The sequence below is a fragment of the Meleagris gallopavo genome, chromosome 30, assembly GCF_905368555.1.
Source record: "Meleagris gallopavo chromosome 30, MGAL_WU_HG_1.1, whole genome shotgun sequence".
In the NCBI taxonomy this organism is placed as follows: Eukaryota; Metazoa; Chordata; class Aves; order Galliformes; family Phasianidae; genus Meleagris; species Meleagris gallopavo.
Genome location: NC_139433.1, coordinates 3267889 through 3294674, shown reverse-complemented (window position 1 = coordinate 3294674; position 26786 = coordinate 3267889). Strand labels below are relative to the sequence as shown.

Here is a 26786-nt window from a genome sequence, read left to right as displayed (position 1 = left end):
ACAGGGGAGCTGGAGAGGCTCAGAGTTGCTCTTTGGGTTGGGAAAATTGCTTGCTTCCCTTCTGGAAGGGCAGATGATGACATCTGCAGAAATGATGTGGAATTAAGGCTGTCAGGGAAACGGGGGGGGTCACGGCACAGCCCCTCCACAGCCCCCAGCCACCTCCATCCTCAGTGTCACCCAATGTCACACTCAGCCCTCCAAGCTCTGTGCGTGGCCAGATATTTATGACAGCAGGACCAGCGGGCTGGGGAGCAGCTCCTATTCAGAGCCATGATTCACTGCTGAACCTTTGCTCAGGAACCTTCACCCCCACCTGCACACCTGGAAACGCCTCCGATAAAACCACGCTCCAACAGCAGCCAACATCCATCACTGAGCTCTGCAGCCCTTAATGCACAGTGACACAACACTGTCACTACAGCGTGCCAGCAGCCACCTGGGGCACAGGCAGCAGTGGGAGCCCCCAACAGAGCCCCCCCAAGTGACACAGGGACAGCACAAAGGGTGCAGGGAAGGGGTCGGGGGTCCGACAGTGGGGACAGCAGTGCAGACAGCTAGGAGCTGCCCCACATCCAATCATTAATGCAATCAGTGAGCACCCAGCTCCAGGCAGCGCTGCGTTCCCAGCCCGCGGTCACCAGGAAGCACGGATGTTTGCTTGTTCCTGTCACAGCTCTGCCACGCTTCCCCTGCACAGAGCACGGAAACCACGGAGATGAGGAGCGATCACCTATTTGTCACCAGAACTGCCTCCCAACAGAGCTCAACCCGGAGCACGGTCGGGCATTTTGAGCTGCTGCTGCCATTAAGGACGGTGCAGCACTGGCAGAGCGCAGCACCAGCACCTCCAGCTGCCCACAGCCCTGCTGCAGCCAAGGGCCAGCAGTGGGGTCAGCACAAGGAAAACTGCAAGCCCAGTGTCGTCAGCACCATCCTCCAAGCTCTCCTTTTGCAGTTATCATTTTGTTCTCTCCAGAATGCGAGCACGGCGCTCAGAGGCGTTTCTCGCCAAATTAAAGTGTAGAAAAGAAAAAAAAACAAAGCATTAGGAATTCCAGCAGCAGCAGCAGGCACAGTGCCCCAGCCTGCGTGCCATGGCCATGCGGCAGCTGCCAAGCACTGAGAGAAGCACAACAGCAATGCAACGCAGCCAGGTGCTGCTCTGCACCTCCTCACCCCGTGCTCACAGCACCCACACAGCACAACGGCTGCACCACAAACGGGCTGCTGCTTTCTGAAAGCACGTTTAGGAAGGGCTAAGTGAGTAACGCTTTGCTCTTTTGCAGTTTCTTTATCAAAAGCTCTCAGCGGCTTCTCCAGAAGCAACAGCTTGCTTCCCCGCTGACCTGGGAGGCATCCCCACACCCGCCTGTATGCTACGAACCCACGGTCAGAGCCCTGGGAGCACCTGAGCCTCCGTGGCAGAGCAGTGCTGCTGCCCCATGCAGACCCACCGGCTCCCAGCACAGCTCCAAAGCAGCCACGTGCCAGCAGGGAGGTGCAGGCAGCGAGGACAGCAGCACACCAAGCACTGCACTGCTGCGGCCAGTCGTGCTGCCGTGCCCCCACTCCCACCCCACGGTGGGATCAGAGCCACGCGGCCAACAAGAGATTGAAACCCGGTGCCAGCACACAGCTTAGACATCCTTTCAGAGTAATTAAAGGAAACGCTATATTTGATTAAGTTTTAGCTTGTATGCACTTCAGAATCCCAGCGTGCTGGCAGCAGTGCCGGATGCGGAGCCCACCTCCCAGCACCTCACACCAGCAGGAAGGCATCATGGACGCAGCTAACAGCAGGACAAGGAGGGCAGGATGACACCGAGGGCAAAGCACGAGGCTGGAGGAGCTCCAAACCCTGCAGCCAGGTGGGGATCCACCCAACTGCACGGGGATGCCTGCAGAAATGTGACCTGGCAACACCTGCGGACACGCAGCGGGGCGGCTGCCACCCCCAAGAGCAGCAATTTGGGATCATTCCCAGGGGAAAAACAGCTCCAAAGCCGCTGCAGAGCAGACCCACCTTCTGCCCCAGCACCCCCATCTGATCAGTGCTGCAGAGCAGTTGCTCCGTGCAGCTGAACCACTGCAACTTTGCCTTCTGTTCCGAGCGCGGGGAGCGCGCAGCAGAGATGCGCGCAGTGCAGCTTGCTGCATGCTGACAGCCCACCTGCTATTTTGGGAATGTTCATCCGCAGGTGGGATGGGATTCGTGCTTCTGTGACTGACAGCACAACTCACCGACTCTGCTCCAGCCCGGCCCGTGGCAGCTGCTGCTATTCTGAGCACCTCCCTGTGCTGCCTTGTTCCAAAGGAGAGCGCACCTCCACCACGCCAGCTTGGCACGTGTTGAAGAGAAACAATGGATTATTTTTTTTTTCCATAAAGTTTTGCAGAAAGGTGAAGAAGCCTCGACAGCAAAGCCAAGGGGCTGCTTGTGCAAATGGATGCTCACGCAGGGCTGCTGAGGGCACGGCAACAAAGCAGCTGCAGGAACCACCAAAGTCCCTGCATGGCCCCCCTCCCTGCCCAGTACTGCACACAGGGTCCTACAGAACCATCCACAGGTGGAACCAACAGAAGTGATGCCACACATAGGTAACATGCTGGAGAAGTGTTAAGAAGTGTTTGCACACCTGTGCACCACCAGATGCACAAAGATGCGCTTAAGTGCGTGAGCTCACTGCTTCTGAGGAGCCCCTATGAAGTGCCAACACAGATGCCTAGAAAGAAAAGCTGGGGGTGGGATAAGGAGGCAAAGAGCATCAGCCACCCCATCAGCACCCCGAGTTTCCTGTGGTGACAACAAGGAACCCCCACGTGCCACTGCTTACAAAATCAACTTCAACTGACCTCAAATCGTCGTGCTGAACACCGAGTTCCACCCTCCCTGTGGTTACCTTCACCTCACTGAGGGCAGCAATAACGACTCGAGCTGCGCTGCTCCTTCATCACCAGGAGATGCCCAGGAACCCAACAACCAACCAACACCACACACAGGGAATCCCAAAGCTGCAAGGCTGTTCTTTGCACGGAGCACCAACCCGCTCACAGCCTCCCCATCACCTGGAACACTGCTCCTGCTCCTCTGCTTTCCAACCTGTACCTCCACAAACACCCCAGAGATGTCTCCCCACGTCTAAGCGACAGCTCCCTGTGATTGCTGGAGGCATCACCTGGCAATTAATTCACCTCCAGCCCCATGACAGCTCCTCCCCCAAGGTCACCCTTACAGACATCGTCCCGTAACCAGAAACAAAATGATAACATTTCTCAGCCTAACCCAAAAAGGAAAGGAGCCTCTCCAACCAGCTGCATTCTTCTGATGGAAAAAGCTGCAGAGCGAGATGAAATCCACCACAGTACCACAGCGAAGGATGGAGAGAGCAGCACAACAGGAGCACCAGCACGGACCTGCAGCAGCAAGCAGGGGAGGCAGCCTTGGAGGTGAGCAGAACCTCGGGCTGGAAGAGACGAGCAGAACTTGGGCTGCACCACCAACCACCTCCCGTAGACCCACACACAGCCACAGCTCTGCTGGAGCTCCAGAACTGCAGCAGCAGAACCTGAGGGCAAACTGCAGTGGGTTAAATACATCCAGAAGGACAACACGTGGCAGAATGTGAGAGCAGGAGCGGGCAAAAAGCCTCCGGGGTCAGAAGAAGAAAAGCCCCAGCTCCTGCGTCTGCCTAAAAAACAGATGGAGGTTTTTTCCCTGAAGGGGATGAGCTGAAGGGATGCGTTTTCAGCTCTGCAAAACCATCAGAGCATTGAAACTTCTCTCCTGGCCGTTAGCAGGAGCAGGGAAAGGCATGCAATAAATTATGAGAGCGTAACCCTCCGCCAGGCTTCCTGTTTTGTGTCTCAGCGCTCACAGCATGCCCGAGTTTCCTCCTTTTTGTTCTCTAAGCTCACAGCCAACCCCAACCCACCCAGCCTGGAGCGCTCAGGTCTGACCCACCCATTGAACTGAGCTGCTGCACGGCCATCCTCAGCCTCTCCAAATCCACCTGCAGCCACCACCAGCTTAATTTCAATTAACTCGGTGCTCCCCGGGAGGGGCAGCGTTTGGGATGGCACAGCGATGCACGGGGAGCAGCAGTGCTGCCAGCACAGGGCCGTGCTGCTCCCGGAGCTCCCACAGCCCTGAGCTGTGCTCTCACTTTGCACAGTGCTGTGGCACAATGCCGTGCTTGTTCTGTTGCTACCAGAAAGGGCCTTTTTCAGAGCGATGCAGAATGATAATACGGGATTCTCGTGCATGGCAGCAAGACAATCCACACGGCCGGAGCTCAGCCACGGCACAGCCACCAACCCAAGCTGCCACCACCAGCCTGGCCCTTCCAACTCTCCATCCTCTGCAAACTCCAGCAACTTCCCTTGAAACACAAACAGGACAGGTAAATACGAGGCAAATTATTATTAAAAAGAGCTTTCCAGCTTTGCTGCTCTGTCCTCACCGTGACGATGGCTGAGCCACGCAGCAGGAGGGAGCTGTGCTGTTATTTCCCTTAGTCCTGCTCCCTTCTCACTTTACTTCCCTGCTGGCACACCTGTGAGCAGGACGGGCAGCAGGTCCTGCAGGCAGCACATGGGGAGAGCTGGCCAGGCTGCTGCCAGCCCCACATCCCCAACCTCACCGTGCCCTCACTGCGCACACCAGGCCCTGCAACAGATCTCTGCTGAGCAGATTGAAGAACACAAACCGTACCTGAGCAATGTCAGGGATGCCAGGCAGAGCTTTCCGCCTCAAAGCTCGCTCACCAGACCCACGCATTGCTGTTTCTCCGATTGCTGCTGAGGTGCAGAACCCAACGTGGGATCCATCGGTGCTGGGGGCCGCACAGCCAAGCTCTGGGATCGTCCAGCACGTCCCACCCTCAGGAGCTCAGCACCCACTGCAGCCTTCAGCGCTGAGCCCACACTGCTGTATATACAGCACTCCTATCAGCCTCTCTTCCCCACGCTCTGCCCTCTCCGTGCTGGAATCTCCATGCAATCAGGAGATATTTCCCTGCTCTTTGTGCAGCCATCACGTTGAGGTCAGCTCCGCTCCTGCTCTGCCCTTCACCACCTCCTCCCAGGGCTGGCCAGTGGACAGGAGGTTATTCCAGGCCCTGCACAAACACACCATTCTGATGGCCACCAGCCAGCCCCACAGCTCTACGGGACGGCCAAGGGCTGGAGGAGCTCCGCTGTCCCTAAACTGACACCGAACCACAGAGATCAGCGTTCCCAAGGCTCAGTGTTTGCCCACAGAGCAGCAATGGGGCCGGGCTCTGGGTGCTCCCCCAGCACTGCTCGCAGGGCAGGGCACGGTTACGGCACGGCACAGATAAGGAAGCAGGGCAGGAAGGCAGGAGTGGGGCGGCTCTGAGCCAACCCATAGCTCCAGGGCCTGCTCCTCGCAGGGCTGAGCCAAGGCACTGCCACTGCCCTTCAGCTAACCAAGGCAAACGCTAACGAGGGCTGACGCCTTCCTACGGCAATCCCAGATGTCAACAAACGAGTGGCTGGAGGGCATTCAGTGCTGCACTCTGGCTTGGGCAGGCATGGAGAGCAGCAGTGCCTCCATCCCAAAGCACCTCCGATGTCCATCATTAAAACCCACAGCGCTCCTCCGGCCGCACAAAAGAGCCATTCCCATCTGTTTCGCAGCTACAGATGGCAGAAGAAAACCTCACAGACAATCGGCTCTATTGAAACACATCGATCCTGGCACGCTGGGTCCTCCCCCGGCTGCTCCCAGCACACAGCGCGTGCCGGGGCGGCAGTGGGGCCAAGCGACCCCATACGGAGCACTGGGACCAACTGACCCCATAGGGAGCACCGGGCCCAGCCCTGCTGCCCCACAGCCATAACCCAACATAGGGTCACCCTTGGATCCTGGTAGGGGTCACCGCGGGCTCCCGGTGGGGGTCACTGCAGCCACCAAACGCTGCCTGCCTTCCCCATAACCCCCCAGCCCTGAGGGGGGGGGGAAGCACGGGAGGGCACAGCACAGATCTGGTGCTCCCTGTTGTTTTTCATTAAGGCCACACCTGGAAACAAAGCCCCTTTCCCCCCCCCCCGTGCCCCACAGCTGCACGAGCCGGACCCACAGCAGGGAGGAGGGGGTTGAGTGGTTGGGGGGGGGCACAGCAATCCCAGCCCGGCCCCCCCCCACCCCAAATCCCCTATGGGGGCTCTGAGGGATTTCCTTTGCCTGCACCCCCGCCACCCCCCGCTGTCCCCCAACCCCTCCCCATGGCTCGTGACCCCCAGTGCCCCCCCCAACAGCCCCACTCCCCTCCCGAGGCCTCGGGCCCAGCACCCCGCCGTGCCCCATTCACCCGCCCCAAGCACCGCTCCCAGCCCCCCCCACAGCCGCCCCTATGGAGCCTCGGCCCCCCCCACCCCTACCTCCCACCAGGCCGCGGGGCCGGGCCTGGAGGGGTAGTGGGGGTCCAGCAGGCCGCGGCCTATCCCGGCCCTCTCCACACCGCCCCCAGGGCTGCCCCGCGTCCCCCCCGCACCTCCCGCTGGCTCGGGGCCGCTCACCGGTCCCGTAGGGCCGCGCGGGGCGGAAGGAGGAGCTGCCGCCGCCGGACACCAGCGGGGCTCTGCCGCGCAGCGCAACCTGCTGCCTTCGCCACGCCCCCTCGCCGACGGGCAGCGCCGCCCGCCAATCAGAGCTCGCGATCGGCTCGGGGAGGCGGGGCGAGACGCGGCCGCCAGGTTCGGTTGCGACGGAGGAGAGGGGATGGGAGGAGGGCACGGGAGAGGCGGGGCGGGAGAGGAGCGGCGGGACGGACAGCCAATGGTGACGCGAGGCGAGGAGATGCAAATGAAGATGTTAATATTCATGAGCGGGGCACGACGGGAAGGACGCACGTGGAGGGTGGGGTGCGAGGCTCCGCTACGGCCCCGGTGCTGCGCTGCCCGGTGCTTCCAGCGCCCTGCTGGGGGTCCGGGTGGGGGACAACATCAGAGAGGCACCTTCCTCAAACGCAGCAGTGCTGCTCTGCAGGGCTGGGCCGGGTGCATGGCGCACAATGCAGGACACTTAACCCTGACCTGAGCCCCCCGGCCCTTGCAGTGGGGGGAAATTCCCAGTGGTGCAGCAGCAGACCACCATGTAGAGCTGAGTGCTGCTCGCATGGTGGTACTGGGGGTGGGGGCTGCAGCACCAGCTCCCTGCCCACTGTGGGCATGGGCAGTGCCAGCATAGCATCGCCTCTGGGATGAAAACCCATAATCCTGTTAGCGGGAAGAAGGCTGATTTTCCCCTAATCCCGTTTGTGCCCATATGCCGTCCTCTAAGCTGCTTTGGCTGCAGATGGGTCCCTCAGTCACACCCAGATGGTGACGGCTCTGGGAGCCACGTTGTCTCCCAGGCATTGAGTTGTGTGCTGGCTACAGGCCCAGGGGCTCTGTGCCTCTGACACAGGGCTGGGGTCACAGGGGGGGGAGAAGGCACCCCGATCCCACTGCAAGCTGCCATCCTTCACTGGGCACTTCAGCATGAGCTCAGAACCCCCCCAAGGAGGTATCAATCCCTGGAGTGAGAGCCCCATCCTGCTCAGTTTGTCCCCAAAAAGCCCTTCCCCTCCATGTGGCCTCAGGGCTGCTGAGAGCCCATATACACGGACAGAGAGGGGAGCGTGCTGTGCCGTGCCGTGTCCTGCTGTGTTCTGCTGTGCCGTGCTGTGCCCTGCCATGTCCCGCACCGCCAGCAACATCCACCGCACAGAGCTGCTCTCCACCTCCCTCTCAGCCCCGTGCGGTGCTTTGATGTCAGAGGAGGAAGAAACAAATGAGGGCTGAGGGCTTTGTCCGAGCGCCTCTTCCTTCACTGCTTTCACTGCAGGGGGAGATGGGGGCAGTGCGGGCACAGAGAGGGAGGATGAGGGACACGGGAACGGGGGCAGTGATTTCTGTCCCCGTGAACGTGCCACGGAGCCGCTGTCACCTCCAGCGGTGTCCTGGGAGCGCAGAGCTGCGCTGCCCTCACCCTGAGACCCTCCGGTCCCAGACCTCGGGGCGGGGACCAGAGCGGGCATCCTGCCCCAATGGAGCTGAGGGGACACAGAGAGCGGAGCCGCGAGCTGCCAAAGTCCCGGCGGCACCGCGACGTCCCCGTGGAGCTGCGATGTCCGCGCAAAGCCGTCGCGTCCCCACGGCCGTACGACGTCCCCGCAGAGCCGCGATGTCCCCGCACAGCCGTGCCCTTGCCGGGGCCCTTTGCGGCCGCAGCAGCCCCGCACACCCCCCTCCCGCACCCACACGCCTCCAGCGACCGGAGAGCAGATGGTTTCCATGGCAACAGGCACGATGACGCACTCTCTGCTCTCCCACCCCCTCCCCACGGGGCCGTCAGCCCTCGCTGCAGCGGGGGGCGGGGGCACCCAACAGCCGCCCCCGCGCGCGGGCACGCGTGAGCGCACGGAGTGCGTGGATGCTCGTGATCGCAAGCACCTGTGCACGCACGTGCACGTACACGCATGCACACCCGTGCACGTGCATGCACGCATTCGCACACCCGTGCATCTGAACGTTCCCCCCCTACTCCCCCTACCCCGGGAAAGGGGGGGGGGGTGACCAGCAGCCCCCCCCAACCCAGCGCTGTGGCTGCTCCGTGGGGACGCAGCAGCGTTTCTTATCTCTTTATTGAAGGAAGACTATTTCTAGAATAAAGGCTACATCGTCACGTCGCCTCGTCCCTCAGTGGGGTCGCGTGGGTGTAAAACGCCGGAGGAGGAGCGGGGAGCAGGCACGGCCCCCCCCCCATTGTGTGAACCCCATGGCACAGGGGCGGCCCCGGGGTGGGGGCAGTGGGGCCGGAGCGAGGGGTGACCCCGCAGGGATGAGGGGCTGCTGGCGGCAGGGCCCTACTCCGGCCGGGGGGGGAGGGGACAAGCAGAGGGCTCCGGGGGCGTGGGGCAGCGGGGGGGGGGGGGGCAGAGCCTTGGGGGTACTGAGGGAGAGGGGGGACCCCGACCGCATGGTGGTGGATTTTGGGGTGCGGGGAGGGCTCTGCGTCTGAGCTCGCCAGGATTGTGCTGGGTCAGGACCTGCGCAGGACCCGATGCTTTGTGCTTGGGCTGGCGGCTCTGGGGGATGCGAGGGGACTCAGTGGGGGGCAGCGGGGGGGGGGCTCCCACCCAGGGAAGGGCACCGTGCAGGAGGGACATCCAGGGGCTGCTGTGACCGTCACCAGGGGGGTGGCTGCACCGCTGCCACACTGCACAGCACACGGGGACCTGGGTGGGCGTCCACGGCCCCCGGTGGGGTCCCCCCATCCCATCCCCACACACCCGTGTCCAGTTGTGCTGCAGCGTGCACGTGGCCGGCCCCACAACCCCGTCCCACTCCACCAGGCCGAGGGTCCCCACGGGTCTGTGTCCCCAAACCCAACGATGGCCGCAGCCGCCCCGCAGGCACCGCACACGCAGGGAGCACACAGGGACAGCCCCACCACGGGGAGGTGAGGGGGGGGGCCGGGGGGCATGGGCCAGTCCGGGGTTCTACATGATGCTGCACTTCCCCTTGATTTTGTCTGTCCTCTTCTGCTTGCTGGAACGCTTCCCGTCGATGGTGAGGCTGACGTTCCTGCGCTTCTCCAGGTTGAGCAGCTCTTGGAAGAGCTCCTTCACGTTGTAGTTCATCTTGGCCGAGGTCTCCATGAAGGCGCATTTCCACTCCTTGGCCACGGCCTCCCCCTCCCTGCTCTCCACCTCCCGCTGCGTCTCGTCGCACTTGTTGCCCACCAGCATGATGGGGATGCTCTCCACGCTGCCCTTGATCTGCACGATCTGCTGGTAGATGGGCCTCAGCTCCTCCAGCGACTGCTTGCTGGTGACGGAGAACACCAGGATGAAGGCATGGCCCTTGGAGATGGACAGGCGCTGCATGGCTGGGAACTGATGGCTGCCGGTGGTGTCGGTGATCTGCAGCGTGCAGACGCTCTTGTCGCAGCTGATCACCTGCCTGTACGTGTCCTCGATGGTGGGGATGTAGGTGTCTCGGAATGTCCCCTTGACGAAGCGCAGCACCAACGAGCTCTTCCCCACGCCGCCGGCACCGAACACCACCACACGGTAATCGTTGCTCTGCTCCGGCATCGTGGCCCCCCACTGCAAGGGATGGAGCACAGGGGACACATCACAGCTGTGGGATGGACCCCCAGCGCCAGCCCTCCTCTCCCACTGTGTGCAACGGGGGGGAGGGGGGGTCCCAGCGCAGCCCCCTGCCCTTGTGCCGCCCTTCAGGCGGTGGGGCAGCTCTCGCCGCCCACCCGGGGTGCAGCAGCCTTTGCTATTTTTACCACCCCCCCCACGCCGCGGCCATATGGCTGAGCCACAGCCAACGGCGCAGCAGCTGCGGTCGGAGCAGCACCGCCGGGGGGGGGTCACACGGACACCCCCAGCAATGGGAGCGGCACAGCGGGGCAGCCCCCGGCCCGGTGAGGGGTCCGACGGTACCCGGAGCCCCGGGGCTGCGCTGTTGAGATGGATGTGCTGAGTAAGGAGGGGCCATTTCGTGCACAGAGCTCAGCGCTGCGCTGTGCCACCGCTCTGCCCTGCGGATGGTGTCACACAGCTGTGGGCTCACGGCACAACGGGTCCCCACGAGGTGTCCCCACACGTGGGAGCAGCTCTGTTCCCCACGCAGAGCGCAAGCACTCGGGAGGTGCAAAGCGTGCCGTGCCACGGGGCTGCCATGCCAGCAGTGCCATCCCAAAGGTGGTGAGTGGGCACACAGGGATGGCACACGGTGCTGCTTTGGGGTCAGCTCTGCCCCACTCCTGGCACGTCGCTGCTGCTCCCTCAGTCCCGCGTGCAGCCGGGGGATGCGGCCCCTTTGTGGGTTCCCACAGGCACCCATTGCCCCACAGCATTGCCTGGCACTGGCTGAGTACGTGGGATGCAGCCAGAGCTCATCAGCACGGTCTCAGCACCCAACGGTTTGGTTCTGTGGCACCTGGAGGTGTCGGAGCTGCACGGGGATGGAGCAGAGGCCGTGATGGCAGAGCAGCCCTGTGCCATCATCCCCGTGCCACCATCATCTCTGTGCCACCACTGTCCCCGTGCCATCAGCCACCACCATCCCCGTGCCACCTGCCTGCGGTGGTGCCGAGGACTGCGTCCCCGCTGCCATAAGGTGCCAAGGGGTGGGAAGGGGCCTCCACGGCACCCACGGGTGCTGCAGAGCTCCGTGCAGCCCCGACCTGCGCTTCTCCCCGGTGCTGAGGACGGCGCCTGAGCCCTCGCGGAGCTCCGCACCATCAGCGCGGGGGGGCGGGGGGGACACGCGCAAACATGCGGGGCTGGGGTCGGGATGGGGGGCGGAGAGAGACGGGATGGGGCAGAATGGAGGGGCGGGATGCAGGATGGCGGCAGGATGGGGGCAGGGCAGCACGGCCCCGGTGCCCGCCCGCTCCCCGCCGTCCCTGCCTTTGCCCGGGGCATCCCCTGCCCCCCCCGCCGCCCCCGGCCCCGCTCCCCCCGCGCGGTCGCATTGCGGTGCCGCCGCCTCACCGTGCGCTGCCCGGGATCCGCCCTTGGCTGCGGGCTGCACCGCGGCGTCAGCGCATGGCCCGGCCCGGCGCTGTGCGGTTCCGATGCGGCGGCTGCTGTCCGCCCGCTTCGGTTCGGTTTTCGGTTCGGCGCGGCGGGGCCGGCGCGGTTCTACCCGGTGCGGTGCGGTGATGCGGGGCCGACGCGGCTCTGCGGGGCTCAGCTCAGCTCAGCTCGGCTCAGCTCGGCACGGCACGGCGCGGTGCGGTGCGGCCGCCGCAGAGCCGATCCCGCCCCGCCGCCGGCCCCGCCCGCCGCGCCCGCCCCACCCGGGGCTGCCGGACCCCCCGGTACAGCCCTGAACGGCGACGGAACGGGAGGGGACGGACGGACGGACAGGGGTGGGACAAACGGACGGGGACGGGACACGCGTGACTTGGGACACGGATACGGGGACGCAACGACACGGGGACGCCTGAACGGGGCTGGGGACGCGCAGACGGGGACAGACGGACGCCCGGGTGGGGGCAGAGCCGTCGGAACCGCTGCGGCCATTCAAGGGAACTGGACCGCGCTTTGGGTTCACGGTTCCCCCACCGTGGCACAGGACCGGGGCTGCGTGCCCCGCTAACAGCAAGGCACAGCGAGGGGCTGCAGCCCCCACAAAAGGCTCCGAGGGCGGCACTGTGCGGCCGGGGCACTCGCTCTCCATCCGGAGCAGCAGCAATTAAAATCCGCAGCTGCTATTAATAGCAGCCAGCGGAGGAGCGGGGTACCAAGGCAGCACCCACACAGCAACACGGGGCTTTGGGTGCGCTGGGGATGAGCTGGCAGCAGCCGCAACCCCCCCCCGGACCCCCGGCAGCGCTACCAGCCGTTCAGGTGCCGCTCATTGCAGGGGATGAATGAGTTCCCTTCAGCATTTTCACTGCAGCTCCTCCTCCGTTCATTCACTCCGCAGCTCCCCACGATGCCGGGCGCTGCGGGGGCTTCCCAGGAACGCAAGGCATACAGTGGGGCTTTGTTGGAGGGCCTCATCCTTCCCCAATCCATACATCAGAGCATCAGTCCCACTGCAAAGCAGCCCAGGGACCCCCAGCACCCCACATCCATCCCCACTGCTGCTCGGCGAGTGGGGAAATGCCCGACTCAGCCCTGCTGAGCACTGCCTGGGAGAGGTGAAATAACACACACGGATTCACTGCATGGAGACAAATGAAATTCTCATCAGGCCCTGCTGATCTGTGTCAGCTGAGGCCTAAAATAACGCTCCCTCCCCCCCCCTTTACGCCACTCCAGGTTTTTCAAAGCAAGATTAATTGACTTCGGTGCGTCGCAGCAATTAACACGCCGAGCACCAGGCCCTGTCAGATGATCCTCATCAGCCTCCATATGCTGCAGCTGTGCCAACCGCTGCTCCAAGATGCTGCCTCGCAGTCTCACCCATCCCTCTTGCTGCTCGGCTCATTGCAGCACGGCTCAGCCTTCCCTGTGTCGTTATAATTCCATCAGCGCTTCCAGGAGCTCTGCTCTGCCTGGGGGAGCTGCTGCAGGACCGATGGCCACGGAGAATAAAAGCACAGCCCCTGCGAGAGCAGCGCACTGAGCTCCTCACCGCGAGGATGAGCAGAGTGGATCACAAGGGACCGTGATGTGCTGAGCCCTGGGGATGCAGCAAACTGCTCAGGCACAGAGAGCAGCTTTGGCTTTACCCTACAGCTCATAAACCTTTGGGGAAGAGAGATCTCTGAAAGCACCAACAAAATGGCCCTGCGCAGCCTCAGCAGTGCCAGCACAGGCAGAGCTCACCTCACTGCTGTGACTCAAACATGGGTGTCTGGCTTAAAACATCACTGCTGCGCATCGCTGCCGCCCATCTCTTGTGATCTGATGGACCCTGGGCTGCAGGAGAGCATTCAAAGGCCTTCCAGGTATTGGTGTGAGGGTTTTCAAGCAGAGCTGAGGTTTTCTATAGGGAATGCACAACACGTGGTTGAGGTGGGGGGAATGGTGCAGGGCACGGAGCCTCGTTTCTTCGTTAATCACTGGGAAAGAAAAGCTCCATTTGTGGGTCAAAACGGAGCTCGGTGCTGTGGCAGCAGTCACACCGAGCAGCCCCAGAAGGGATGTTATTTTTGGCAGCTATTACAACCAGGTTTTGCTCAAAACTAAGCTAGCAAAAGCAGCTTAGTGCAGCTGTGCCATCTGCGATCACACCTGCCTCTGCCTGCGCTTCTGTCACAGTTTCTCACCTTCTCAGAGCCTGAGCACCAGGGAAGAACCCCGCAGCCAAATGCAGTGCAGGGGCGGGGAGGAGGGGGTGGCTGTGCAGACCAACAGGGAATGAGATGTGTGCTGAGCTCCTGGGACACAGCCTCAGAACTGCAGTGTCTGCGTCCAGTAACTGCACAAGCTGCTGCACCTGCAGATCCAGCAGGCAGGGACAGGACCTTGTGGCACCTACACTGGGGCGCTGCGTTGTTCTTCATTCCCTCTGAGCACGCAGACGTTCTCCTTTGGGTCAGTACTGCAATACCAGCAGGCTGTGATGTTTGGCTTTGCTGCCGAGCTCCGGTATCCCCCTGGGTGGTGGGGATGGCTGCGTGGGGAGGAGGTGAGCTTTGCTTCCCACCTCACCACTTGAGGAAAACCAGCCCAGCCAGCACCGCGTAGCCCAGCACCAGGAAGAGGACCTTCAAGAGACGGTTGCTCTTGTCTTCCAGCTCCTTCGCCAGGATCTCAAAGAAGGTGATGAACAAGAAAGTGCCCCCGGCGACGCCTTGCAGGAGCAGAGAAGTAATGCTGCCCGCCGTGCTCTGGGTGCTCTCGATCCCCATCCCAATGCTGATGCCCAGAGGGATCATCAGGCTCACCGTCACCGCCAGCTTGGCAGCGTCCTTCAGGGGCAGCGAGGCCTTGGCCATGCTGATGCCCAAAGCCACGGCCACCAGCGTCTCGTGGATGGCAACGCCCAGGAACAAACTCAGCACCCTGCTTCCCTCCTCCTGCAAGCCCAGGGCCAGACCCTCAAAGATGGAGTGTGTGCACAAAGCGAACACCAGGCTGACCAGGCGCAGAGGGCTGGAGCGGGACAGCTCGTGGATGTTCAAACCATGGCCGTGGGAGTGACGGCCGTGCTCAGCGTACACAGTGCTGCCCCGTGATGATGCAATGAAGGGACTCTCATATTCAGAGTCGCTCCCGGCGTCCGAACCGGCGTTGAAGGTCTCTAAGTCAATAAAGGAGGGTTTTTCCTTTTGGAAGGTCAAAACGAGCTGCTCCACGAACACCGTCATGAAGAAGCCAAGCATCACAATGGTCTCAGCCACCGGGTAGTCCGTGGTCACGTTCCCCTGCTTAAGGACTTCATCAAGCTGGAACAAAGCACACAACCCCGGGAGTCAGCTGTTTTTTGCCCTCTGTAGGCACACAGAGCATCATCAGGAGGCTCTCGGGGCTTCCTACAAAAGGCCTTTTGGGAGGAAAGTCTCCAACAGGCAATATGGGGGGGGGGAGGGGGGGGGGAAGGTTGGCTCTGTAACAGTGAAATATTCCTGTTGTGTTCACACAGCTCCAGAGGGAGATTAAACTGATCCAGGATGCTTTAATGCCCTCAGTGTGAGACAGGGAACCTATTAGCCTCACACGGAGGTCAGTGGCCATCTGACCAGACGTTTTAAACACGGGCTTGGAGTCAGGAGTTTGAGCCTAATGCCACAGGTGATGCTCAGCCTCCTCCTGCACCAAACAAGTCTACTTTTCCAACCAGACAGTATCTGAATGGGAGGTGGGGGCTCTCTGGTTAGAGATAGACCTCACACCTCCAATTCCACAGGGGAGGAAGTGAGCTGAATTCCCCGTGGGGCTCACACACAGTTACCTTTCCTCTCACGGCGGGCAGCAGGGCGTTGAAGCAGGTGGCCAGGAAGACCCCTCCTCCAAAAGAATTGCAGAGGGTGATGACCTTCCTGGAGCGGTGAGCCTTCTCGTAATCAGCCTCGATGATCTTGACAGGGAGGAGGGACCCGGCCAGCATGAGGACACAGATGCCCAGCAGACACAGCACTTTGGCAGCCACGATCTTCATGGTGCTGCCCTGCAGCAGCTCTCAGAGCGGGTGCATCAGGAGGAAAGAGCACAGGCAAACTGCAGGGAAAGGTGCTCCTGGAGTTGGTAGCTGTGGACAGGAGAGATTTTCCTGTGTATTTAGTGTGTAGAAGAGCACCTTGCACCCCAACCTGTGTGCCAGCCCCTGTGCAGGAATGACCTGAACTCCACCTTCACTCTGGTAGGCGATGTGTGGGGAGATCACAGAGATCACAAAGCTGTCACACACAACTGAACTGCAGCAAACAGGAATTCCAAAACCTTGCAAGAGCTGTACTGGCTGCACAAAACTGGCACAGCTTCAGTTGGTGGAGGTTTTAAACCACTAGATCTTGTAGTAAGATCCACCTGAGTCCAAAGGGTCGAGTCATTGGTTTTAACCACAAGAAATGAGTAAGGGCTTGAGCTGACAGCCTTCAGTTTCATTCAGGAACGAAATTAAAGATCCCCTTTCAGCACTCATGCAGGGTTTGGGTTTTTTTTTTGCACTGCCCTCAAAACCAGAGCAGCAGATTCAGTTTCCTCAGCTGCTTCTGCCATCCCTGTAGGTGCTGCCTGGCTGCTTGTGGCTCTGATGGTGGTTTGACACCAGAGAGAAATGCAATATCTGAGTAGCCTGGGTCCTGAAACTGACCCCATCTGAAATGGGTTTACCTCCAGATTACACACAGCGAAACCCATTTAAAATGATTTGAGGAAAGCGACAAAATGAAATCTATTTATAAAACATGAACAGGTGCCTCTACTGACACAGGGATGAGCACAGGCAGCACTGTACCCCTGCTGGCATCAGATCAAACTGAGCTGTGCCACAACCTGCTGAGCTGCTGGTGTGCTGACCCTCACACCAGTGCTGGCTGAGGTAAATAATTGGACAGCTGCCCATTGGACCATCAAATTAATTTTAAAACAAAAGATTCCTGAGGGGAAAGTTTCCCTTGAGGGCTGACAGGATGAATCACTATGACCCTTCCTGTGCAGCAGGCTGCATAAATGGTGATTGTGTTATCAGGTAAGTTATCAGGGATTGATGGATGCTGTGCGTGATGGGGGAGTTTAAAACTCTCTTTTCAAGTTCAAGCTCAGCCTACACAGGAGCAAACAGAGGTCACAGCAGTCCGTCCATCTGCAGCAGGGCTGGCTCTCAGTTGGGTGTCTCAGTGATGTCCATCAGTGGCAGCACAGCTCAGATGACACTGATGGACTCGCACTGTGAACCCAGCCGACGAGCTGGGCCTGAACAAGGACAGAGCTGGGCACATGCTGACAGGCGGGCTGCGGCTGTCACTGCTGCTGATGGGCAGAGATGCTGCCTCTGGGCCTGCCAGTGCCTGTCAGCACATTGCTGACACAGCTAACAAGCCACACTGCCTTTGTAATGCATGCACTGCGGTTTCAGCATCAACAGAACAAGGGTATAACCTTGCCTGGCGATGGCAAGTTGTCACACCACATCTTACGTTAGTGACAACGCATTGGGATCGCATAGAGAAGAGCTCACGGCTCTGCTTGCTGGGTGTGAAGGTACCATCCCAACTGTTGTGTCAGGTGTGCAGACAGCTCCCAGGAGAGCAAGCAAACAGCACTGAGGGTGTTCCAGCACCTGCACCTCTTCTGGAGTCAGCCTGGCCTCCACTCAGTCCCAGAAAACTACTTCTGTTTGTGTCTAACCCGGCCCCAGCAAAGTGCCAAGCCTCGAGCTGCTGGCAGCAGTGGAACGGCCCTGTGTGACCTCTGAGGAAAGCAGCTTAGTGACAAACAGAGCAATGAACGTTGGAAATACCTCGTGCTCCTCTCAGCCCACTCCTCCCAGCACGCAGCGGTCGGCGACTCCTGGATATATTGGCAGCCCAGAAACCTCTGTAACAAAGAATGAATGTGGGATAGTTACCGCGTGGCTCACTGTCAAAATATTTGGACAACAGAAAGTGCAATGAACAGACAGCGTGAAGTTTAATGTCCCAGATCTGTGCCCTGACGCTGCTGGGGTGCGGGAAGCAGGCCGGGCCCCCAACCTCCCTCCGGACGCCCCCCGTGCCTGCTGAGAGCACACAGGGAGCCCGGGGGGGAGGGGCCGTGCTGGGGGCTTCTCCCAGACTGTGGGTACGGGGCGGGCTCTGCAGGGACAGCCCCGGGGAGGGGGATGGGGTGTCCAACGGCCCTGTGCACAGGGCCACGGCCCGAGCCCCCCAGCTGTAGGGCAGCCCCACAGCCCTCGAGCCCCGCCCAGGCCCCAGATCCCACCCCAGTCCCTGCCCCGCCCCAGTTCCCCCAGTAACAGCCCCCAACTCCCTGCTACCTCAATAGCGAACCTCCCCGACCGTCCCAGCTCCCTCAGGACCGGATCCCCACCCCCCGACCCCTTCAGGAACGGCTCCCGTTACCTCACAGCCCAAACCCCCCGCCCCAACGCCCCCCACTCACGCGCCGTCCCCCGCCTGCGCCCCGTCCTGGCTGCCCCCGCACGGCCCCCGCCCCCGCTCGCGTGAAGCGCTCTCCTATTGGCTGCGGTGAAAAGGACGGGCTCCCATTGGCCGCCGCGACCGTCAGTCAGCCCGCCACGCCCAAGGGTGGGGGCCGCCGAATGGAGTCCGCCGGAAACGCGCGGCGCGACGGAAGGTTCCGGGCAACGCACGGAGCAGCGCTGTCCGCGCGGCGGTGCTGACAGAGCCCGGCAGCGCACAGAAGAAAATGGAGAGAACCGGGCCCCGGTATCGCTTCAGTCACTGCGGCGAGAGGGATAGCAAAGAGTGTCCAAATAGTTTATTCTTCACAAGTTACATTAAGCACATATAAATTTATGGAGCATTTACAGATCTTTTTTCCTTGATATTAATCTTCAAAGATACCTGCTCATTCGTACCACCACGTCTCCTGTATGGGCATTCTCCATCTCACACACACTCCTCTCCAAGCCAGCTGCTTCTGTGCCCAGCAATAGGGCCAGGAACACGCCTTTCCCACCACCACGGAGGAACTACCCTAAAACCAGTCCCGAGGCCGATACCAAAGTCTCCATCCTCATCCAGTGATTTCAAGGGGAACTTGCCAGAGCTTCCTACGCACCCAGGAACGACACAGGCAGCTCTGGGAAGCTGCAGGTACCCAGCAACAAGGACCTTCTCCCTCCTCCCACACTGAACCAGCAGCCCCTCGATATCTTTCTATCCAAGGAACATTTTTATTCCTTCTGCTTGCTACTCAAGCCCCCTCTCTACTCCTATTATCAGTACGGTCAACTGGGTTGATTACTTACATGCATAAAAGACAAATTAAAAAACAAAGAGAAACCTTTTAAACACCAAAAACATTATATCTTTCTTACTGTCCACCTGACTAGTTCACAGATTGGCTCATTCCAACAATAATTACTAAACACTAGACGAGTTTTGTCAGGACTGGGGATGGAGCCCAAGCAGTGTATCTGGAAACGCTCTAAAGGAGTAGTCACAGATGAGCATGTCCTACCTGATCAGTCCCAGCCCCCCCGACACATTGACACTAACCTTAGAGAGGCAGTCACCAAATCCTGTGCATTAACAACACTGGCAACGTTGCTACAGACCTGAATGAGAAACATGGCGAATCTAATCAACAGAAACCCTGTTCCTGGAGGCAAGAAGATCCAGTGATCTCCAGGGTGTTCAAACATCACTGTCTTGTAACTGGCAAGAAGATTAAAGGGGAATCAGGATGGGGGTGGGACTTGAACACTTCTTTGAAGTGGCGTGTGGGCAGGAAAGTGAAGATATCCTGTAGTGAAGAGTGCATCCTTCTTCAAAAACGGGTTTAAAAATTCCCATGTAGCAAAGAACATAGAAATGTAACAGCGTCGTTAATTTCCGAGTTTCTTTAGAAAGACTGTTGGTGCTGGTTTGTGTTTGCTGGATCTTCCAGAGGAAAACTAATGGAAAGGTGGAGGGGGAGGAGCAGGACGAAGACTGGGGAAAGAAAGTGTGAATCTGTCTTTAACATGCAGGTCATATAAAGTATTTTGTGTTTGTTATTTTCCTCTTTTTTTTTTTTTTTTCCCCCTCTTGGACACTTCCAATTCAAGAAATGGCAACACGCACATGGCTTCCAGTTTTTAAAGCAATGAACAGAGTTCCCACGGACTGTGCTGCAGAGACAGGAAGACAAGACATTTGCAAATTCAATTTCTGAGAAAATACAGCATCCCTTTAACGATTGCCAACATCAGATAACGAAACTCATTTGCCAGTCACAAAGCGTGAGGGAATTTATTCACCGCTCTGTAGAGCTGAGCCTTGCATCTCTCCAAGGCACAGCACCAGCAGAGAGCTCAGACTGCGTGGAGGGGAGGAGACACTGAGCTGCTAGGTGAAGGCACAAGGCAGATATTGCAGCAGAACACTGAAATCCTCCCCGCTCAGCTGGCCACGGCCTCACCTGTAATGCTCATTCCTGCTGATCTTCATTGCTGGCACTTGGAGTTCGACTCCTGATCTGGCTTCGTAGCTGCTCTATTAGTTCAGGATTCTGCTGCTGCATCTGCTGAGCAAACTGCTGGCCCCTGCAGGAGAACAAGCTACAGTTACTGTGTTCTCACACACTGACACGACCAGTGCTATGAAATCCTCCCCAGGTGACTGCCAGAACTCTGCTCTAACAAGCAGTTCACGTTACAGGGCAACTTCACTCAACCCTCAACTGAAGTTTTCACTTTTGGTCAGAAAATCTGAAGTCTATTTACTGATTAAGGTCGTGGAGAAGAACCAGCTCCCTACTCACGCTTGTATGAGGCTGGCAAGGTCATTTGTGGAGGGGCTGGTGCCTGCTGCTCCCATGGGGTTATGGCCACCAGAAATCATCCCAGACATGCTGTGGAAAGAAGAGTCATTGCTCAAAGCAGAAAAACACACCAAAATCTCTTTTGTTTTACACTAGGAGGGGAAAAGAAGAGCAACTGTATCGTTAAGCTGCACGATATGTAGAAATATTTATAAGAGCTTCAGTTTCTGTATTGACAAATATTCCTCCCTCCGTGTGCAGGCTTGGTGTTATGCTTAATTAGAACACTGCCCCTCCTCACACAAGGGATTTGATAGCTCTGCACCAAATGAGATTTACTGACAGGGCAGCCTCAACACTGATTCATGGTTATCAGTGCAGAATGCATTGGGTCTGCAAAGCCCCTTCCCCTGCAAGTCCTCAGGCTGCACCTGGCACAGAGCCTCAGCTGACAACAGAAGTGGAAGGAGCAGGCAGAAGCAAATGGAAATGGCGGCAGATGTTCAGCCCTGCAGCTGGGCTGCTTCATACAGTAAGCAAAGGATGAGCTCCAGGAGGGCTCCAACTCACTGACTGCCTGAGCTCTGAAGGGACAGACTGGAGAGGTACATGCTTTATGCACTTTGTGGCTTTATACTGTCTAAGCATCTGGCAGACCTTGTGAATTGATCCTCATAACTCTGCAGTACAAAGAATCAAAGTATTCTTTCTAATGGAGAGCGAGATGTGAAATCTTGTCTCCAGATCACACAGATCCTGGGCAGCGGAGCCAAACCGTCCCCAGCTTCCCAAAATCAGCTCCAGTGCCACAATCTATCCTGCCTCCTATTGAAGTTCTTCTTCGGCACAGAGTACTCAAAACACACCGTGGCTCAGGAGACAGGGCTGCTTTAAGGGCTGCCTTCCACATTCCTGGTTCCAGCACCCACCCCCCTCCCACCACAGCCTCAAAAGGAGTGACTCAAAGAGGAAAGAGAACACGGGATCAAACTTACAGCTGTTGTACTTGTGGATTGTTCATTAGGTTAGATGCCTATTTAAAGAGGGGAAAAAAATGACACCCTATTTAGTCAGAAATGCCTGGGTAGATATGCAGATGTTGTGCCATTCAACTACGAACAAAGCGAAGGCAGAAATACTTGGAAACGGATCAATAGGACAAAAATAGCAAGGAGAAGCACAGTGCAACACACAAGACAAGGCTGGTAACGCAGAACAGGCACCCTTTCCACACCCAGCATGTCACAAGGAGCAGCCTGTGAATAAATCACTGGCTCTTTATTTGACTTGGGGGAAAAATACAAGCACAGCTTCCTCACAGCAGCACCGAAACAAAGAAACGACAACAAAGCTGCTGACGAGACACAAGAACTCCCCACGCCATGTCCCAAAACGTTTCATCCTGAAGGGATAAATGCACAGACTGGGTACAGCCTGGCTGTGATCTCTGCCCACATTTACCATACTCATGAAGCCAGGGTTGTTCAGCAAGCCAGCTAAATCGAATCCTCCAGGACCTCCGGTCTGCAACAATAAAGACACCACGCGTGGGTGGTGACATCCTCTTACTTTCTGATGCAATGAATGCTACTTCAATGTTCCCAGTGTTATCAGAATCTGGTCTTATGACAAAGGGCAGGCTGGGGATGAGCTCACCCAGGGAGGCAAAGGGCAAATGCTGATAGCAACGTTGGCATCACACGCATTACTGAGCACCTCTCGCACCAGCCCTGCCGTGCCAGTGATGTCCTGCCCCAACCCAGCACACCTGCCAAGTCAAACACACCCACCTGCTCACCTCTGTGCTACAGAAGGCTTTAGAAAACTGAAATCCCCTTCAAAACACTAAAATGGTGTTTCAAAAAGCTCCTTCTCATCAGCCTCGCTTCCCAGCCCAAGGTGTCTGCGCTCCAGCAGAGCACTGAACTGGCTCTCTCTGGGTTTTAGTGGAAGGCTTCACAGCAGCACTTGTTAACCACCTCCCCTCCATCTGCATGCAAGATTTGTATTCTAAACACAACCAAGCTCCAGGCAGACAGTGCAGTAAAGAAATCTCCATTTAATCTCATCTCCACTTCAGTATTGGTTTCAGAACTTACCGGACTAGGAGTCTCTTTCATTTTCTGTTCAGCTATTTTAAGGTTGGATTTGTACGTGTCGTTGTCTGGATCAAGCTCCAGGGCTTTTTTGTAGTAGACAACAGCTTCTGTGTGTTTATTTAAACTGGAGAGGGCCAAGCTATAAAAGTGGAAATAAAAGAAAGTTACAGAGGCAGATAAGGACTCGCAGCCTTCCTCCACCCCAGCAGAGGTGAAACACCAGGTATTTTTACATGGCATTCCAGGGCAGAACACTGCTGATAGTGTAATTACCACAAAGCACTTGGAGACTAAAATTCTGGCACAAAAACCTGTTCTCTTACTTACCCCATTCTGCCGTAAGCTTTGCTGTAGTTTGGATCAATGCCTATTGCTCTTTCACAGTCTCTGACTGCTCCAGCATAATTTCCTAATTTACTGTATGCAGCAGCTCTGGAGAGAATAAGAAAGATGTGCTGAAAACACTTATCAGCTTGAACATGCTGATCAAGGTCACCTCTGCTCCCTCTCTGCAGCCTCCTGTTCTAAAGGGAAAGTCAAAGCGTGAACTTGACATAAATCCAGACTGTACCTACGTGAGCAGCTTGCTATCCAAACACTCAGCTTCACATTCTGTTCCTACTGCAAACAAATCTCAGCTCTCACTCCCCCTTACAGACATTCCAAGAGGAAGGAAGCAGGAAAGTATCCCATCACTGGCTCAGCCTGATCTCTCAGCCTCCACCACACCTCCATATCTGAGTCACAAGGGCTGCTTCTCCCATTTTCCCATTCTCTCCCCATGTTGATAGCAAGCCTTCAGCTTGTCTCACTTTACTCCTTTCTTTTTGCCTCTCAAATCCCAGCCCTTATCTTACTTAAAGAGTTAATGGTACGAAAGCAGACAGTGTTCCTTAGAGCCTTTCTCTCTCTTAAAATGCCAAAGAGTTTGTTTCCACACCTACATCCTATTGAGTGATGCCAGGGCACAGAGCTGGCTGGAGGCACAGGAAAGCGTGTCACTGAGCTAAGGAAAAAACAAAAGCAAAACCACCACAAAGAGCAATAGAACAAGCAGCCTGCAGAACTTTAGAAAGGGGATTTTGAGCAAGCAGGAGCCTGAGGTGTAAGAAGGACCAAAACCACAGGTGTGCAAGGCCAGAGACAACCAGTACCTGTTGCAAAAATACACAGCATTGGATGGATTTAACTCAATTGCTTTTCCATAGAAAGACACAGCAGCTTCAAAGTTCTCTGCCTTCATCTGTTCATTTCCTAAAGAAATGGAGAAAAGGCTGATTAAGTTAAAAATGAAGGCGAACAAAAGCAACGAGCCTGGATCTCTGTTCTTCTTAAGAAAACAGAACAAAAGAGAAGCCAAGAGCTTGCATCTCTTGCTGATCTATCAAACTGCGTGCAAGTGTGAGGCAAGTTCAGTAGTGCTGCAAGAGATCCATGTCTTGGCAATGTCAGGTTACTTGTCAGCCTTTCAGATGGGATCCTGCAAGCCCCCTCAGCATCCTCAGCTGCTTTCCCATCTCAGACACAGCAGAGGCCTCCCCAGAGTTACTCTGTGCTCTGGAAATCAACGCAGTGCACTGGCTTACTGAAAGCTCCCTGCTGTACGTCAGCACTGCTCACGCTGTCTTGCATGGCAGAGAAAAGGCAGCACACAGAGGAGAGCCCAGCAGGAAAGATGCCACATTTACACAGCACGGGCCTTTAGAATGCAGAAGAAAATGCTGACCCAGCTGTCTACGTAGGTTCTGTGGCAGCCAAATAACACCAACCTACACACGAGCAGAGGAACAAGCAGAAACAAAGGGCTGATCCCATCCATGCACTCCCCAGGTGCTGAGTGAATTAAGTCTTCCTCCCCATCATCATTTAAACCTCATTAAACCCCAGCTCTAGAGGAAGCTACCTTCAGTCTTGAGCCTTTCGGCTTCAGCTATGTCATCTTCAGAGGGGGTGACTGGCTCCGAGTTTGCTCTGATGTGTTCAGGCTCCTTACAAGGAAAGGGAGAAGGCTGTGCTGAGATAAGGACTCCCACAGAGAAGTTCCACACCTCCCCCTTCCCAAGCACATCCCAAAACATTTCACTCCCACACGCCTCCAGGGGGGCAGCACCGTTGCAGAAACCAAGCAAAGCTCATTGCTTTGGCTGCTCACATTGAAACTCAGCACATTCTTAGGGAGTTTGCTCACCTTTCCTGCAGCAGCTTCAAATATTTCAGGGAGAGTCTGTGACACAGCGAGGCCTTGGTCTTCCAGGGAGACTCCAAAAGCTGTCTCCAGGCACTGGATTGCCACTGGGCATAATGAATCAGGTCATTAGCTCTCCCCATTCTAATTACTTAGCTCTCTTCCACAACACCTGAATTTCTTACAGTTGAACACGCCAGAAAAATGCCCCAGCGTATTTTGCCAAACCCTCAGAGCTGGGCAAACGCTGGTGCTGGAAAAGAAGCTCCTGGGAAGCATCAGTCACAATTCCCATCTCCTCAGGCAACTTTAGAGCAGGTGGATGTTAACAGAACAAGGGCTTTATTAGCATTCCCAAAGCTCAGAGCAAATAGACAGCTGCATGTTTCAGAAAACATGGGAAACAAGCAACCTACCACCACACTCTGCAGGCATGCCTGTGCTCTCTCTTCCACTATACAGGCCAAACACTAAAGCATAAGCTCCTTAGGCAGATCTTTTAAGATCAGCGTGCTCTCGTTACCAGTGAAGCCCCCTGAAAAAGCCTGTATGAATGCTTCATGGTGTGATGTGGAAAAGCACTTTGATAGCAGACCTGGAAAAGCACTCTGTAAGTATAAATCATTCCCGCACTGCCACAGAGCTCCTGTTCTACACTGTGCTACCAAACTCTCCACTCAACCTAATTTAAGATAAAAAGTTTTAAGTCTCAAACCCAGGGTCAGGGAGGCTTTTGATCCCAGGCATATCCGTTCCTCAAGCTAATCTACTTTTGAGAGAGGTAACAAGAAATCAGATAAGCAATCAGCATCTCTAATTGCCTGATATCTGCCTGAGAAGAAAAACTCATTCAAATCTTGGATGTTAGAAACAGCCCAGGCAAGTTACGAGGCAGAGGACAGCAACCAAACGTCCAGATTGCTCCATGAGCTGGGCTGACCGACCCAGACACATAAACAGAGAATGGCCACCTACCTTCCAAACTCTCCTGAGCATCTGGAGAAAGACCCCCGTTCTGCAGCTGGTCATGTAAGAACTGGATGATGGAGTATGCAAGGCGCTTCTGGTCTGCCATTCTGGGAGGCTGTGATCTGTTTGGACTTCTTCTAACTTAAAAAAAAATAGTATCTGTAGAGAAAGAAGTTATACGACCTGAAGGGCTGCAAGTCAAAGGTCTCTTCTGCTGTTCTCTCCCTATGCGAAAGGGATGAGAGAATCCTTCAGGATGGGGTAAGGCCTTCAGAGCCTTCATTAATCCCTTTACTCTAAAAGCAGCCCCCCTGCTGGCCTCCCAGCCCTCAATTCCCCTCTGCACGGCACCGTCCTGCCCCACACACCACTGCCAAGGGAACGCCACCAAAGGCGTCAGAGACACACAGCCCACAGAAACGGCTCGAAAAGACTCAGCCCTGAGGAGCTCAGCGCTACAAACACCGCAGCCCTCCTCTTCCTGAGCCAACCCGGGTGTGAGACAAAGACGTGGAAACGGAGGCTGGAGCTCTGCAGGGATCCCCACGCAGACCCACAAGACACAAACGGCCTCGTTTGCCCTGCAGGGAACCAACACAGCTCACAGCACGGAGATGGGAGCGCAGAGCTCCGTGAATTGAGACCCGACTGTTTAAATGCAACCTCTGCTAAAGGAGACCCCACCGCCCGGCCCGGTCTCTGCCAGACCCCGGGGGCTCCAGGGCCGGTCCCAGCACCGGTCTGTCTGTCTGTCTGTCTGTCTGTCCGTCCGTCTGTCTGTGGTGGCTACGAGTGTGCGGCTTCGAGCCACTCCGACCCAACGCGCCCTCAGTTCGAGGCCCGCACAGCTCTGGATCCCCGGCGCAGGCCCCGGGACACGGCACGGCCCACGTCAGATCCCAGAACGAGATGAAACCGCCCGGCCCAGAGCCAGGCCTCGGTCGCCCAGCAGCGCGGTGCAGCGCAGCCCGGCTTCCCGCCGTCCCCCGGTCCGACCCCGCCGCTCCGCCCCGCCCCGCCCCGCTCACCGGGCACCGCGACGCTCCCCACGACCAGGGCGGGCGCGGCACTGCGCATGCGCCGCTCCCACCCGACGCGCACGCGTGCGGCCGGGATGATACTGCGCATGCGCTTCGCGTGGAGAGCTCAAGGCGCGTGCGCAGCAGCGAGGCT

At 57.5% G+C, this 26786-nt stretch overlaps 4 protein-coding genes across 7 annotated transcripts in view; all 4 read right to left on the bottom strand.

Moving 5' to 3' along the window:
* Nucleotides 1–6687, bottom strand: part of GNG7 (G protein subunit gamma 7) — a 29151-nt gene extending 22464 nt beyond the window's left edge. Inside the window, exon 1 of one of the 2 annotated variants that reach the window (XM_085211844.1) lies at nt 6544–6687. The gene's annotated coding sequence lies outside the window, so the exon portion shown is untranslated. Of the gene's footprint in view, nt 1–6518 lie in introns of both variants that reach the window. The other variant, XM_085211845.1, reaches the window with a different exon arrangement.
* Nucleotides 6688–8633: 1946 nt separating this feature from the next.
* On the bottom strand, nt 8634–12151 carry DIRAS1 (DIRAS family GTPase 1). The gene is made up of 2 exons (XM_085211841.1): nt 11523–12151; nt 8634–10118 (listed from the first exon to the last, which is right to left on the bottom strand). Exon 2 carries the CDS (start codon nt 10104–10106, stop codon nt 9510–9512), a length of 597 nt encoding a protein of 198 aa, XP_085067967.1. The 5' UTR covers nt 10107–10118; nt 11523–12151; the 3' UTR covers nt 8634–9509.
* Nucleotides 12152–12698: 547 nt separating this feature from the next.
* Nucleotides 12699–18110, bottom strand: SLC39A3 (solute carrier family 39 member 3). The gene is made up of 4 exons (XM_085211838.1): nt 18033–18110; nt 17392–17468; nt 15382–15678; nt 12699–14875 (listed from the first exon to the last, which is right to left on the bottom strand). The coding sequence occupies exons 3-4, from the start codon at nt 15586–15588 to the stop codon at nt 14135–14137; spliced, it is 948 nt and encodes a 315-aa protein (XP_085067964.1). The 5' UTR covers nt 15589–15678; nt 17392–17468; nt 18033–18110; the 3' UTR covers nt 12699–14134.
* Nucleotides 18111–18356: 246 nt separating this feature from the next.
* Nucleotides 18357–26760, bottom strand: SGTA (small glutamine rich tetratricopeptide repeat co-chaperone alpha). 3 transcript variants are annotated; one of them, XM_085211836.1, is made up of 12 exons: nt 26642–26760; nt 25620–25754; nt 24648–24751; nt 24363–24447; nt 23614–23713; nt 22787–22891; nt 22460–22598; nt 21822–21884; nt 21356–21393; nt 20361–20450; nt 20019–20142; nt 18357–19728 (listed from the first exon to the last, which is right to left on the bottom strand). In XM_085211836.1, exons 1-11 carry the CDS (start codon nt 26739–26741, stop codon nt 20028–20030), a joined length of 1074 nt encoding a protein of 357 aa, XP_085067962.1. In that variant the 5' UTR covers nt 26742–26760; the 3' UTR covers nt 18357–19728; nt 20019–20027. The 3 variants fall into 3 exon arrangements, with proteins under 3 accessions (XP_085067962.1, XP_085067963.1, XP_085067961.1); XM_085211837.1 differs by having other exon boundaries at nt 25620–25772; nt 26642–26756; XM_085211835.1 differs by having other exon boundaries at nt 25620–25750; nt 26642–26732.
* Between the last annotated feature and the right edge of the window lie 26 nt (nt 26761–26786).

Excerpts from the sequence above, each read along its gene's own strand:
- SGTA (XM_085211836.1), bottom strand. The coding sequence starts at position 26,741 with ATGCGCAGTATCATCCCGGCCGCACGCGTGCGCGTCGGGTGGGAGCGG. Across the intron at positions 22,892-23,613 it reads GCTGTGTATTTTTGCAACAG|AGCTGCTGCATACAGTAAAT; the intron begins GTACTGGTTGTC and ends TATTCTCTCCAG. Across the intron at positions 20,143-20,360 it reads CTTGCCAGCCTCATACAAGC|GGGCCAGCAGTTTGCTCAGC; the intron begins GTGAGTAGGGAG and ends GTTCTCCTGCAG.
- DIRAS1 (XM_085211841.1), bottom strand. The coding sequence starts at position 10,106 with ATGCCGGAGCAGAGCAACGATTACCGTGTGGTGGTGTTCGGTGCCGGC.
- SLC39A3 (XM_085211838.1), bottom strand. The coding sequence starts at position 15,588 with ATGAAGATCGTGGCTGCCAAAGTGCTGTGTCTGCTGGGCATCTGTGTC. Across the intron at positions 14,876-15,381 it reads TGCCCGCCGTGAGAGGAAAG|CTTGATGAAGTCCTTAAGCA; the intron begins GTAACTGTGTGT and ends GCTTTGTTCCAG.